Consider the following 15,094-nt stretch of genomic DNA (forward strand, 5'->3'; position numbering starts at 1 on the left):
AAGAGTACATTTATTGGCCTGAATGACCTGCCTTATTCTCTATGAAATGACTTTAGTCATAGAGTTTGCTAGTCAGCAAACTAGCTTCTGAGTTTGGGAGAGCTTCTTACTTGGATGAAATCATTAAATATATTCTTGTTATATTCTAAAATGTTGATCTAAATGACCTTTAGATTTCTATTCTTATGATCTTAACTATAAACTCTCTTCTTTGTAGAATATAATTTTGGAAAACGTATACTTCAATAAATGATTAGCCTACTAGTGAGGTATCGTATATGAAAAAAGAAAATATCATACATTAAAAATGTCGGAGCTGCAGACCTCATTAATTCAGTTTTTTTTCCATATTCTATCTAGGAGAAGGTGAAGTTTACCTTTGAATGCCTAAGAAGAAATGAATATTGTAAGCATCATTATAAGGATATCTTGGTCATTTCTTTAAAAGAATCTGAAGATTGTAGTATATAATATTGTATTTAATAGAGTCTCTTTTTTTAACAAATATATATCGAGTGTATTCATGTAATAAATGCTTGTTAAGGATCTATTTTGTTCAGGCATTCTACTACGTATTGGGAACACAAAGCCAAAATACATAGTTCTTGCTTTTAAGGTGACAGATGAATAAGGAAATTGACATAAAACTAGCAAGTGTGCTGAAAAGGACAGATAACAGTGGCTCCATTGAAGAGTTAAGGTAGAATGGACTTGCAGCCCAGGAGAGAGTGTAGACTTCACACAGGGAATTTCAGGGGAGTTGAACTTGAAGCATAAATGAGAGTAAAGTCCGTGGACTGATGGGAAAGAATCCAGGAACAAAAGGCAGTCTTGGGCAGTGGTGAAAGTATCATGTGTTCTGGGAAGAGCCAGTAGCTCAGGATGTCCTGAAGCACAGGTCAAGGAGTCTGAAGAGATGGGAAAAGACATTTTAGATTGTATTATGTAGGTGGAGGCAATGAGACACTATTAATAGCTATTATTATTAAGAGCGAACATTTTCAAATGACTTCTCTATGCTAGGCACTAAGCCCAGGTCTTCGATACCAAATCTTATTTAAAACTACTCTATCCTCACTTCCAAAGTTTCAGGCTTGAGGATAGCCCAATACAATTTGTGTAGAAACTTTATTCTACCATTCTTGAGAAAATGCAGCTGTCGAGTGAAAAGAAAAAAAAAGACACAGAATGGTTTAAGTAGCTACTTAACAACATCACATATAATAGGGCAAGGGACAAGATCGGAAAGATAGAGGTAGTCGAGTGTTTTATTCTTTTTACCACTTTGAAAGTTTCTAGGATATCCATCAATCAATTTAAAAATGAGAGCAATGTCTTATTATAGAGGAAGAGGGGAAAGGAAGGGGGAGAAAGAAGAGATTGGGGGGGGAGGGAAGAAAAGAGAGAGGGAGCAAAGGAGACAGTCATTCATGGGGAGGCAGCTGCTGGAGGAGGGGAGGCTGGAAACAGAACTCCTAGAAGGACGGGGAGACCCTTCTGGCAAAGTCCAGGCACAGGATAGGCATCCTTCCGCAGAACAGCAAATGGAAGAATCAGAGCCTAATTTACCAAATAAATCCAAAGGAAAGGGTCCCCCCCGCCCCCTTGGATGCTTGGGCGAGCAAGCAAGAAGGAGAGCGAGGACCCCTGAGGTTGGGGAGACCAGTGAAGGCGGTTCCCGAAGCTGTGATGCTGTGATTGGGGGGGTTGTTTGGCTTGGCTTTGGGCGATGCACCAGTTAATCGTATTCCTGGTGAAGAGAAGGGGCGGTGGTGCGATCCTGGGCACCAAGCGGGTGATTCCGTACTCATCAGGACCCAGAACTCCCCCACCCCGCCCCCCCCCGCCCCGGTGTGAGCTCCAGGAATAGAAAAAGCACAGCGAGGCATTTGCAAAGACGGGCCTGGGCACAGGTGACCGACCGTGCCCCCACATGGTCTCCGCTGGCCTCTCCTTTACAAGGGGCTCCGGCCCCCCGGGTTTGGTGGCTCAGAACTGAGAGGGTTGGCAGCTTCTGTCTCCTGGGAGCTCCTCCCGGCAGCTCGGCCTTCCCCCTAACCGGCCCCTGTCTTCCTGCCGTCCCCAGGGCTCTACGAAACCTTTCTAACCAACGATGACCCCGAATGCTGTGATGTCAGGAGAGAAGAGCGCCCGAGCAAGCCCTCCAGAGGGACGCTGGGGCCCAGCAGCGCCTGTCACAGGACGTCCCCCACAGTGTCATCAGCGAGCAGGCTGTGCCACAGCAGACTCAAACTGTGCGTGCTCGTGCTCATCCTGCTGCACACAGTGCTCACGGCCTCGGCGGCGCAGAACGGCACGGCGCTGGGCCTCGGGGGCGTGCAGGCGCTGGACGAGAGCTCGCCGCGAGACGAGTAGCCCGGGGCGCGGGGGCGCGGGGGCGCGGGGGCGCGGGGGGCGCGGGGGGCGCCCCCAGCCCCGGCCCCCGCCCGGGCCCAGGCCCCGTCCCGCCCCGCCCCCGCTCGGACCCACCCTCGGGGCGTTCTGACCCTCTCGCCGCTGCTGGGGCAAAACTGAAGATGGGCCTGGATCCAAACGAGGACACGAGCACAGCTTTTTATTGACTAAAAGGCTGTAAAGTGACTTAAATTTCTCACACCATTTTATACACTGTGTTTTAATGTTTGGAGGTTTTATTTGCTTTCCTTCGGTTTGGATTGATTTTTGTTGTGTTTTGTTTTAAATTTATCTTTTTTTTTTTTTTGATTTTTGATTTTTTTTTTTTTTTTTTTTTTTTTTTTTTTTTTTTGCACTTGTTACTACAGGATTTATTTTCGGGGATGGTTTCTCAGAGGTAAACTAAGTCTTCACTGTCTCTTTCTCTCTATCTATATATATATTTCTAGTCATTGTGTGTGTTCATCAGATAGTTCTGTCTCTATGTCCTGTCAGTTTCTATTAGAGGAATGATCGCTATGACCTCACGGTATAGCAAAATACAACAACAACAACAAAAAAAAATCATAAAAGATAAAAAAAGACAAAAAAAAGAAAACAACAAAAAATACAAATAAAAAAAAAAAAACCCTAACTCTTCCCTCCTGCCTCCAGACCCCAGGGCCCTCCCAGCACCTCCCCCCTCCCCCCTCCCCCCCGCCCCCAGCCTCTCCTCCCCCTATCCCCTCCCCCATCCCCTCCCCCTCCCTCCCCCCCCCCCCCCCCCCCGCCCCCAGCAGACAACGTGGCTTGCTTCTGTTTGTGCAGCCGCAGTGCGGGCGCGCACGCTCCGGGGCTTTGGGCCTCAGTGGTCCACCCCACCGGGAGCAGAACAAGGGGTTCCTTTTTAGCTGAACAAACAAGTGCTCTCCATGGTAGGCGGAATCAGACACTTAACACATTTTTATGTTGACAACAAAATAAAAGCAAAGAAAACCACCATGAACTAGGTTGCTCCCGTTCCCCTTCTCCAAGCCCCCGCCCCCCCGCCCGCTGCCCCCACCCCGAGTCGGGATGCACGAGGCTGGAAGCCCCTCCTGCAGGACTGCAGGCAGGCTTTCGTGCACATCTCGGTGTGTGGGGGCCTTTGAACGACAACAGAGGGTCTGAGGACACAAATCTGGGTTTCTTTCTCCTCTCTGTGGTTGTGGAGGAGACTGTAGAGATGCTCCAACACCTGCAGTATACAGAATATGTACAATTTTACCCCAGTATCTCCCCAACCCATAATTTAAAATTTTCCAGGTATAAAGTGTATGCAATTCTGCATTATCACAAAAGAACTTGTTAAAAGAAATAGATTAGCCATTTTCATTCAAGTGCAAAAACTTTGTCACTCAAACACGCTCTAGATAGTTGATGAGAAAAGGAGAAGTCAGATCGCTCTGTTTGTATTTTTCTTTTTGTGGGAACATTTCACCTGCTGAGTGTATATGAATTTGCTTTCTAAAAAAAAAAAAGGCTTTTATGAGTTTACAGTAGAATCAGTGGAAGGAAGAGTTCATAAGGGCTGTTTTTAAAAAAACAAACAAACAAACAAAACAAATGATTTAAAAAAAAAAAAACACTTCACATTCCTTCCTATACTCTAACTACATTTGGGAAGTGCACTTCAGATATGTTTGCTGTGTAGCTGGGAGATGAAGGAAAACCATAGAAAAGGTCCTCGTAGCGAACAAAATTTAGTTATTAACTTTATAGCTATGAAATTCCCCCTGGCATTTGTTTTTGTTCAAACAAACTTTAATCTCTGCATCATACTTAACCCTGCGACATGCGTACAGTATGCATATTTTGTTTTGAATAAAAAAAATGTTTTGTTCCAGTCTGTTAAGAATATTCAAAAAATAATAAAGGTATTGCTTAATAAAATTGCTAGAATTGTTTAGCAGTACATGCACAAATATTTTACTAGATTCTTCGTTTTAATAGTGTTTTGTTGAGACTGAAAATCCTAAAATGGTCTGCGCAAATACAAAAAAGAAAAAAAAAACACCAAAAATCCAAAATTCTCCAGTTTTTGTTCCTTTTTTAAAAATATTTTTTTTCCTGGAAATGTTAACACACATTCACAAGTGCATGTGCACACACACACACACACACACACATATAACAGGCACAGTATTTTTAATTTACAGAAATACAGTGCTATTTCTGGGGCCACAGTGGGTGGAAAGAGGGCTGGGGGCACTGAGTTGTGGTGAGTGTTAAACACTCGTAGAAATGAATGTGTTTAAAGGCCATCTACTGATAGGCCACAGATTTCTGTGGAATTGGGGGATGACAGAAGTAGGGAAGCAGTGGTTGGAGGGTGAATGGGTGCTGACTCATAAGAAAAGATTTAAGGTGAGCTCTTTTTCAATTGCCCTCTTTAAGAGCTTTAAGACATATGGCTAGGAAGAAGTTTGTTCTGAACTTCCCCTACCTCTGCCATGCAAAGGCCACACCACAGTGCATTTATCCAGTGCTCCTCATGCTTTTGTTTGTGCCATGGGAATTTCCATTCTTTGGGACGATGACAAATCAACACAGATGCAAATTCCACCCACTCTCATGGGAAGAAGTTATTATTTCTAGGCACTGGGCAACATGATTGAAAAAAAAAAAAAACAGTATCCCATGACAATCAGGGTTCCATTTTCTCTTAGTATCTTTTGCATCTGGTTAATTTTTTTTTCAAATATAGAGGGATTGGAAGATACCACTGGGCCATGTTTCAGCTTTAGTTTGGGGAAGATGGCAGCCAAAAGAGGGAGACCAAAAACCACCACTACTTTACCAGACAGGTAAGTCCTCCAGAAAACAATTTCAAGGGTTGGGAGAAACAGCACACAGTATTTAATTGTACTGTGAACCTATAATTTAGGTGAGGAAGGGCGGGAAGGGAGAGGGCAGGGATGAGTTACATCCCTCACGTCAACCATTGGATTGTCGCTCCTTCTAGTAGGATTCTTTTCTTGCCATATACGTTTATTCTTATTATGTGAAAATAATCTCAGTGCCTGGTATTTAATACTGTAAATGTGTAAGTACTTCCCTATGACATTTCCACTGACACAGGGAACTAAAGCAGCTTTTCCTGGGGTCAGCCAAAGGAACTGAACAGGCAATGACTCCTAGTCAGAGTCAAAAAGCAGCCATGGAAGATGCAAATCTCACTACACCCACAGGTCATTTAGTTTTTCCACTTGATCAACATACATATGTTAATTCTACACACAAAAAAATTAAGACACTGCACCTTTCTTTTTTTTTTTAAGATTTTATTTATTTATTCATGAGAGACACACAGAGAGAGAGAGAAAGAGAGAGAGGCAGAGACACAGGCAGAGGGAGAAGCAGGCTCCATGCAGGGAGCCTGACGGGGACTCGATCCTGAGACTCCAGGATCACGCCCTAGGCTGAAGGCAGGCGCTAAACCACTGAGCCACCCAGGGATCCCCAACACTGCACCTTTGTAATCGTCATCCCGTTTTATTTTTCTCATAGTGGATATCCATGGCATAGTAGATAATGAATGACAATATTGAAACTTTTATTTCTGAAAGCAAATTGAAAATCAAGAAAATAATATTTCATCCACAAATGTGTAGAACAGTCTTCCTCATGTTTAAAATTGTCTTTTTTTTTTTTTTTTCTGCAATAGAGAAATTCCAGCTTGTGGAAGATTTTGATTCTGGAAAACCAAATGTCAAGTAACATAGTGGAGTTGGAGGTCATGCCTTACAGCATTTACATTCAGTGAGACTTCAAACTGACTGTTCTTTGATTAAAAAGATCATGTTGTGGGCAGCCCAGGTGGCTTAGCGGTTTAGCGGCGCCTTCAGCCCAGGGCCTGATCCAGGAGACCCGGGATCAAGTCCCCGTCAGGCTCCCTGCATGGAGCCTGCTTCTCCCTCTGCCTGTGTCTCTGCCTCTCTCGCCTCTCTCTCTCTCTCTGTGTGTGTCTCTCATGAATAAATAAATAAAATCTTAAAAAAAAATCATGTTGCTCCCCTCTCTCACTATATAGTAAGTGAAAGTTGTTCATTTAAATGGCATCTTTAGAGACAAAGGAATGTAGTTCCTTACCAATGAATTGCTGCCATTAAGTACTAGAACCTGTAGTCATTAAAATAAAAGATTTAAGTCAGGCAGCAAGGAAAGAAAGGAAAACAAGAAAGAGAGAGAAGGAAGGAAGGTAGGAAGAAAAACAAAAATGAATTTTTATATGAATGAATACGAACATCATTTTTGCCAGGAAAAAAGAATAAATGAAAGATCCATGTGCCCAAGAGATTGCATTTGATACCCAGACAGCATTAAAACATTGATCAGTCTAAGACACCATTTGTGTTCTTTTTTAGGTAACAACTATATTTGCTACTGGAAGTATTCAGTCAGAGATATGAAAGGTGCATCTTGTTTTTACTAGAATTGCAGACAGGTATTTGATTATATACACATGCAAATATACATATAAGGAGGAAAGCTATAATGCTATAGCACGCCTTCATAGTGATATGTAGGCATATAATGTATATGTATATACATCATTTACAAGTAAAACTTTAACCACAAAATTATTCCATCCATGACAATACACACATAACATTATAATGAATGAATTCTATTTTTGTTTTTTTTTCCTATTTTTGTTTTGCTAAAGTTTGAGCAGCATGCTCATTTAAACACTCTACCTACTTTGATGCAGAAAACAGACTCTCAGATTGTCTCTATTAGTGAAGGAATAATAATTTTTAAGTAATCAGAATAGTCTCTATCTCCCAAGCATTAATGATGTTTAGAAAAAAATGAATATTTCATGCAGGTACTGAGTGATGGTGAACAACCAGTCTTTAAATGGGAAGGGGGAAAAAACCAAGTGGAGCATAAAGCAGTATCTCCACAACATTTATAAGAAATTTGAAACTGCTTCAGAGCCTAGAAATTCTCTGTACAATGATAAAATGAGATAGATAATCCTCTTGGCCTTGGAATAAAACTCAAGGCACGAAACCAAATATGAAAGATATTCTGACATACTTCAGGGCTGTGTTTACCTGACACAAGACATTCAGCTTAAAGTTACAAATCGTCAATTGCCTGCTGTGTCATCTGAAGCCACACAGGCTGGTAGCCAGAAGCTGGAGCTCCCACCACATCTGAGGGTGAATTCCAAACATGGGCTCTGTAGCGCAGTGAGAATCATAGGTCTCACCCCTGCTATGGAAGTATAATTTATTTTCTCCAAATTCTAAGATAATTATAAGATGTATAGGTTTTAAACTTAAAAAGGTAAAAATGATTAAAAGAACACAAAAGGTTTCCAATGTCTTAAGCCACATCTGGCCAAGTTTCATCTTGCTACACCCCTAGCTGCTCCTCCGGTCAATGCAGTGAAATAAAGAAGAAGGAGGTCGGTGGGAACATCTAGATGAAATCCCCAGCTAAGAGTGGTAGTACAGTGTGCTTTTAAAACTCTTTGTTTACAGCTGAAAAAAAGCACAGGATCTTAGGGGCAAAGCCATGGTCTGCACAAGGCAGCCAGGACATATTTGAACATGAGATCACATAATGTGCAAACACCTCGGGGGCCACTTAAGTGAGACAAATAATATAAATGTGCCTAGACACAATGGGGTCCTTGGTTACAGTTGTGATGATTACATGTTCTTGAAGGAAATTTACTGCTTTCTTGTGGGAACTGCTCCTGCAGTCTTTCGGGGTCACGGGATTAGACTGGTTTTTCTCTTAACATATTTTAAGCCACACTTCACATTTTTAATCTAGCAAACTGACCATGGATGACTTTTCAACAGTATAAAAAATACATATATATATATATATATATATATATATATATATATATATATATATATTATAGAATTAAAGTGAACTCTAATGACTTAACGTACACAGCTTCTGTTTCTTATTGTCTGCCCCTCCCCCCACACCAATCCTACAAGGAATAGTAAAAGAAATACATAAGAATTGAGAGGTGGCCCCATAGGCAAGTGTGAATTGATCTAAGATGGTTCTGGAAATAATGATGCAGACTCAGAGTGGTTTTTAAGCTGCTTGTGGATTTATTTTTTCTAAGTACAAATCTTTGACACTGCTGGATTCCATAAGCAAAAACACTACAAGTAAATTTAAACCTATTCTGCATGAATATAGTTCTAAACTGAATTGCTATCTCTTTGTCTTAAAAGAATATTATAATTCCCATGGAAAGAAATCACACTGAAAAAAATCAGGAAGCCTGAAAAGTTTTTGATAAAGTCTACAGAAATGGATTATGTAGAGTTCTTTTATTTTCTTTCATTTTTTTTTTTTTTTGGTAGAACCATTTGTTCCCAGCACTCAGTTTAAATGGAAAGACCTGAAGTGTGATTATAATCTGAACAGCCTACATTTGAGAGAAGCAAATATTGTGGATATGAAATTTAATTTTTTTTTAAGTTTTAGTTTTAATTCCACTTGGTTAACATGGTGTTCTATTAGTTTCAAATGTATGACATCGTGTTTCAACATCCATATATCATTCTGTGCTCATCACAAGTGCACTTCTTAATCCCGGCACCTATTTAATGCATCCACTCCACCTCTCTTCTGGTACCCATCAGTTTGTTTTCTATAATTTATTCTGTTTCTTGGGTGACCTTTCTCATTTCCCCAATTCTAGTCTTTCTACCCCATCTTGCCACTTCTCTGTATCTACTAGATATTTTAATGTATTTGCATATATTTGACCCACTCCCTATTTCTGACTAAAACTAACATATTCAAATGTTTTCCCATTTACAATTTCACTGGAAAGCCAGACTATTGCTATTGATCTCTGGATATTGGCTGCTGATCAGCAGGTATAGAAATGGTGACCCTTTCTTTGAAAACTTCCAGCCTCTGCCACACTGACTGCCTCCAGCTGCCAGCTGTTCAAATGCTAGCTAACTAGAAGGGCATTTGTTTTGAAAAGTAAATTTCAACATATGTCCATTTCTTATTGACCGTCACACCTAACAGAAAGTGAACATCCAAGCAAAAATTAAAGTTCTATGTGGACATTGGGAAAAGCCTGAAATGAAGACTACATCCCTGTTACTTTTTCTCCTTATTTTCTTCCTTTTACTTGATATGATTTTTCATTTCTATGTCATGATAAGCATCTGAATGTTTGCACTGGAACTTAATGGGCCATATTTCCATTTTTAATAGATTTATCAATGATAAATGATTTATTAAAAATAGGTATGACTTACAAACACATGTTATTTTCATTTTTTTCTAAGTTCATTCAAATACACTTTTAAGTAAATAGAAACAGAAACAAGTACTAATAGCTGGCAATTCTGAAGGGTTAAGAGTGATGTAAAAATGAGCAAATTTCACTAAGCTGTTATGTAGTACAGAAGCAGCTAGAAGAATGCTTTATTTCTCAAATTTCAAATTCTAAGATCATTAAAATATTAAATATTAAACACTGATTTTTCAAAAGTTATAAAAGTCACTGGTAAGATTTGTTTATGCCTTGTTTCTTTGGTCAGCTAGATTGTTCCTCTGCTTTTCCTCTCACTACCATTATGTTATTGATCCAAGTAACTCCTCTTTAAATAGAATTGGCCAAATTTCTCTATGTAGATATGTTGTTAGGCTTGATTGTCTGTTGATTGAGATTTTAAAAATTATCTAGTTAAATATGAAGCTTTCAGTGCTTTATTTGGCTTCTTTCTTTTGTATCTTATTTTTATTTTATTTTTTATTCCTGGCTATTTCTATATATGGTTTGAAAAAATGGAGCAGCCCAGCTAAGGTAATAATTTCTACTGACTTTGTCGATCCATGGAGAAGATGAGGGAACCAAGCATATGGATTGAAGGTGCCCTAAATGGTCAGTCCAGCTACAGTCTTGTTCCCAACCTCAACAGCCACAGGCATGATGTTTCTGGATAAGCCAGGTGCTGATGTGGCCATAAAACCAGGGATCCTACTGAAGCCCTTGTTAAGAATGTCATTATATTATACCACCAAAAATGATATGTCTATCTATATTTTCCTTCCCCTTCATTTAAAGGGCACGCAAAAGTTATCAGTAAATGAAATCTAACAGCAACAAATTTTGTTTCTAAGCCTTTAAACAATGATTGAATTTTGATGAAAAACTCCATAAAAAACATTTGCTACACTCCCTACACAAAAATCAAGTTGAGCCAAAGCATTTTGATTTAATGTGATTATCTTTTTCTGAAATATGATACAATGAAATAAGGTTTGGGGTACCTAAAGTGTACACCGTGATAAATAAGTAATCAACTATATTTAAAATATTTTCACGTAATTCTGCCATAATTAGTCTAAAATTTGGTACTCTTCTTTGTATTGCAGTTTGCCTTTCCCTTTAAAACAATGTAACCTTTTATTTAGTTGATGTGGTTTTTTAGAAGCTGTTTTTCTGTAGTTTTCTGGATCTCTTCAAATTTCATATGGAACCTTGGAGAGTCAGACTCCTTTCAGTAAAAAGCTTGGAATTAAAATCTCTACTCATCTGTTGACCCCAATGTGTATCAAAGTACTCATGTTGTTACAAGAGATTTAAGTACCTGCTTTGATTCTGATCTTCTTTGCCCTTTCCTCCTCCTTCCCAATCTCTCTCTACCTCCCTCTCCTCTCTCCTCTCTGTCTCTGTCTCAGCTTTTCTGTCTCTGTCTCAACTTCAGGATTTTGAAATGAGATCTCTTAGTGTCAATGTCATTATTGAACCATGTGGGCTGTCCTCTGATTGTTAAAATTGGAAAGAGGATTAAATGATATTAAAAGATGTGAAATATATTAAATGCAGCATCCTTAGAATATGTTTGGTTGTGCAACCAAGACCTTTTAATTTTCTTATGAAAACTCTGATGCTCTAATTCTATTACAATTACAAAGAGATAGTCTGTTCAAAAAGAGGAAAGCTGTAAGAGCATATGAAAAGCACTAATATAATACCTTTACAAGAACGCATTTAAAGATGCAAACAGTGACTTTGACTTTTTCAGGGTTAGGCATTTGGATTTACATATATTATAATAAAAGAGAAAATTTACTTTCAAAACTCGATTTTGGAAAAAATGTATTTCAACTGAAATGGAAATTTAACCTCCACAGAAATCCAATTGTATTGCATACATTTTTAAACTCTTGAGAAATCCATTTTTATATTTTTTATGGAGAAGTAGCATCTTGAAAGAGCTTGGCCCTCTTTATCAACACCCACAACATCCCACAACAGCACTGATTTTGTATTTATCTGAATAATCTGCAAACTATACAGTGGTAAGTAACACTACACCTTCAAATGGGTGGATCGATTTTGAAAGACCTAGGGCTAAAGAAAATACGTGAAGGGATTCTTTCTTTTAAGAGTAATCCATCTCAAATTTTATAACCCTGTACAATGACAAATAACAGCCAAATCCAGCAGAATGGAACAGGAATATTTAATGTATCAAATCAGCATGGAATTTTATTCATAGATACAGATAAACACCAGATTTCTTCTTTCTTTTCCCCGTGAACCCAGCCAATCAATTCATCTATTTCTCCCTCAGGTTTTTCTCAGAGGTAAGTGTAAAGTGAAAATTTATTTCTTGTGTCATTTGAGGAGGAACGATGAAGCTCAGGCACAATATTATTTGTACCCCTGTCAAAAAGTCCCTGGTACACTCAGCTCTCATCATCAGAGCAGGGGGCACTGCATCTCCCAGACAGCACCCTGTCAGCTTCTGATGACTAAGCTTTTCTACTGAAGAGGATGAGGAACCTGTCCTGAAACAGCAGTCAAGCTCATATAAGAACAAGATGTGGGGGAAGAGAATACATTTCTTTTTTAAATCATGTGATGAACACCAATAAAATTTCTGGGCAATAAAAATATGTCTTGAGGTATTCAAAGGAGCATTATATAAATTTCTTTTCTTCTGTTTTATTTTATTAAAGTTTCCAGAAAGTGGAGCACCTGGGTGGCTCAGTTAGTTAAGCTCTGCTTTGGGCTCAGGTTGTGATCCCAGAGTCTAGGGATCTGGCCCTGCATCAGGCTCTCTGCTCAGTGGGGAGTCTCTGCTTCTCCCTCTCCCTCTGCTGTTCCTCCCCCTGCTCATGCTCTCTTTCTCAACTAACTAACTAACTAACTAACTAAATAAATAAATAAATAAATAAAATCTTTAAAAAAAAAGTTTCCAAAGAGTGGAAAAAAACCCTGGAAGTTAAAATCAAGTTCTAATGCTTTTCATTTTCAGAAGAGTAAGTATACCTTACATTTCCATTTATTAACTTATTTTAAACAGACATATGAACTGCCTACATTCATGACTTTCAATCATTTATTGGAAAAAAAAACTTTGTGAGAAGCCTCCAGTCACTGGGACTAAGCTAGGCTTTGGAGAAACTGACATAAAAGAAGTAATTTTGGTCTTCTGGGAGTTCTGGGACCAGTATGGGAGAAGGGCATAGGGTGATGATGCAAAGAGTAGGCCAATAGTATGGTAAACTTAGAGCCCTATGGGAGCATTTAACTCTGACTGGCAAAAGTTAAAATTTCACAGATAAAGTGGCCTCATAACCAAAGAAGAGGTTAGCAAGCAAATGACAGAGTATGTGGTCTCATACAAAAGACTAAAGCAGAAGAGACCACTGTGTGCAGTTCAGAGAGACACACTGGGAGAGTCTCATGGTTGGAGAAACAAGGGGCCACCCAGCTCAGAAGTTTGGATTTGACCCCCAAAGAAAAAACCATGAGAGACTATTTTAAAAATGATACTGCACAAGGACCTTCACGCATTTAAAATTTTTCCCTTGGCAAGAGCATACAGCATAGATCGAGGGAAGTAAAGCCGTAAGGGACTATAACATTGGTGGGAAATAATGAGAATCTGAGCAAATGCAGCAGTGAATGAGACCAAGAAAAGGAATGGATCTGAGAAATAGTATGATGTAGAATAGCGGGGCTTGATGATTTTCTGAATACGAGTGTTAAAGACAAGTAAAAAAAAAAAAAAAAAAAAAAAAAGACATGCATGAAAAGGAATCTCAGTTTTCCAGTGTGGCCATTCATCATATAAAGAATCCTGGAAGAAGAATGTATTTGGGACCATGGACAACCTGTGCACATTTAGGAATGTTTCAGGGGGCCAGGAGACTGCCTCACAGAAGCATAATACATCTGTTACTTAGGATAATGCTGCCTGTTCTACAAAATTTCAATAGCTCAGCATAAGAGTTTACCTTTTGCTTCCTTGAACACCCAGTGAATGCCTCTCCTGTGGCTACTTCCAATGCCCAGGCTTCTTGTCTTGACCTCCCACCCAACCTGAGGCCTCATCTGGGCCCATATCAACCCAGATGAAAGGGACAGTGTTGGGATCCCTGGGTGGCGCAGCGGTTTGGCGCCTGCCTTTGGCCCAGGGCGCGATCCTGGAGACCTGGGATCGAATCCCACATCGGGCTCCCGGTGCATGGAGCCTGCTTCTCCCTCTGCCTATGTCTCTGCCTCTCTCTCTCTCTCTCACTGTGTGCTTATCATAAATAAAATAAAATTAAAAAAAAAAAAAAGGAAAGGGACAGTGTGGGAAAGTTGCAACCACTTTCCAAACATGACAGTGACTGAAGCTTTGGAGACTAGAGCTCTGAGGGAATTGAGTGACGTCGGGCATAGTGGTTAAAAAGACAAAGAAGGCTTACAGGAGACATAACTTTTTCTTTAATCATCTGTCAAGGTCAGGCATTTTTCATAATTCATTTCTGGTTCTCACAACAAACCTCAAAAAAGTTGTTTTTCATTCTAGATTTTTGGAGGAGGTACAAGTCTCAGAGAGCCACAGAAACAGGTCAAGGTCATATAAGTACTAAACACCTATGTTTGGACTCAAGTGTGATTTTTCTAATGCCAGGCTTTTCTGCTTCCCTCACAAAACACTTAGTATAACCCTGCTCTCCTTCATCTGGGAAGAGTCCAGAGTAAATGAAACTATTTAAAGTTCAATTTAGTCTTAAATAATAGAAACAAATTGCATTTTTAATTGTCAAAAATAAAGGAGAATTGCAATGAAATTGGTGAAAGCATCCCCATTTTTCCATTCATGCCTTTTGGTCCTCAAGGTCAGTGAATTTATAGAACTTCCTATTCACAGATTTATACTTGCCAAATCTCTGGTCTTATAATGAAGATCTGGCTTCAGTGTTGATTAAATATGATCATATCACAAGGCTGTGGAATTCCAAAGAAAATTAGTCAACATTAATTGAAATAGGCTACATAGTGTTCAGGTCAATGGTCAAGATGAGTAATAGACATTATCTTCAATTTTGACAGCTTTACAGCTTAGTGAAGGCTACAGGCATACAGAACTGGCAGCCATACTTTTCACTTTATATTATTGGCCTATTGTTAGCAAGTGATCAAATAATCTTTGTATCCAATGATTTAGTGGTTGGGATTCATTCTTTCAAAGCTGAGAGTGAAAAATCACTGTTCTCCATAGGGAAATATATTAAAAGAGAGAACATAAATGTTATTACTAAGGACATATAAAACTGAAAGGTGACACATTATAAACCCAATGCTATATCCAGCTCAATGACAACAATGGTCATTTGTGGACAAAGTTGGAAATTCTTCCTG

The 15,094-nt window shown here is 39.4% G+C and overlaps 1 protein-coding gene and 1 long non-coding RNA gene across 3 annotated transcripts in view; both read left to right on the forward strand.

Moving 5' to 3' along the window:
- NALF1 (NALCN channel auxiliary factor 1) overlaps window positions 1-2,401 on the forward strand; it is a 624,195-nt gene extending 621,794 nt beyond the window's left edge. Inside the window, exons 3-4 of one of the 2 annotated variants that reach the window (XM_077854986.1) lie at window positions 361-406; window positions 2,087-2,225. In XM_077854986.1, coding sequence (XP_077711112.1) covers window positions 361-383 — 23 coding nt within the window. In that variant the 3' untranslated portion in view covers window positions 384-406; window positions 2,087-2,225. Of the gene's footprint in view, window positions 1-360; window positions 407-2,086 lie in introns of both variants that reach the window. The other variant, XM_077854985.1, reaches the window with a different exon arrangement.
- A 783-nt stretch (window positions 2,402-3,184) lies between these two features.
- LOC144287729 (uncharacterized) lies at window positions 3,185-11,274 on the forward strand. Its single transcript, XR_013355482.1, has 2 exons — window positions 3,185-5,240; window positions 6,101-11,274. It is a non-coding gene; the product is annotated as an uncharacterized LOC144287729 (long non-coding RNA).
- Window positions 11,275-15,094: the final 3,820 nt, after the last annotated feature.

The sequence above is a fragment of the Canis aureus genome, chromosome 17 (assembly GCF_053574225.1).
Source record: "Canis aureus isolate CA01 chromosome 17, VMU_Caureus_v.1.0, whole genome shotgun sequence".
Classification (NCBI taxonomy): Eukaryota; Metazoa; Chordata; class Mammalia; order Carnivora; family Canidae; genus Canis; species Canis aureus.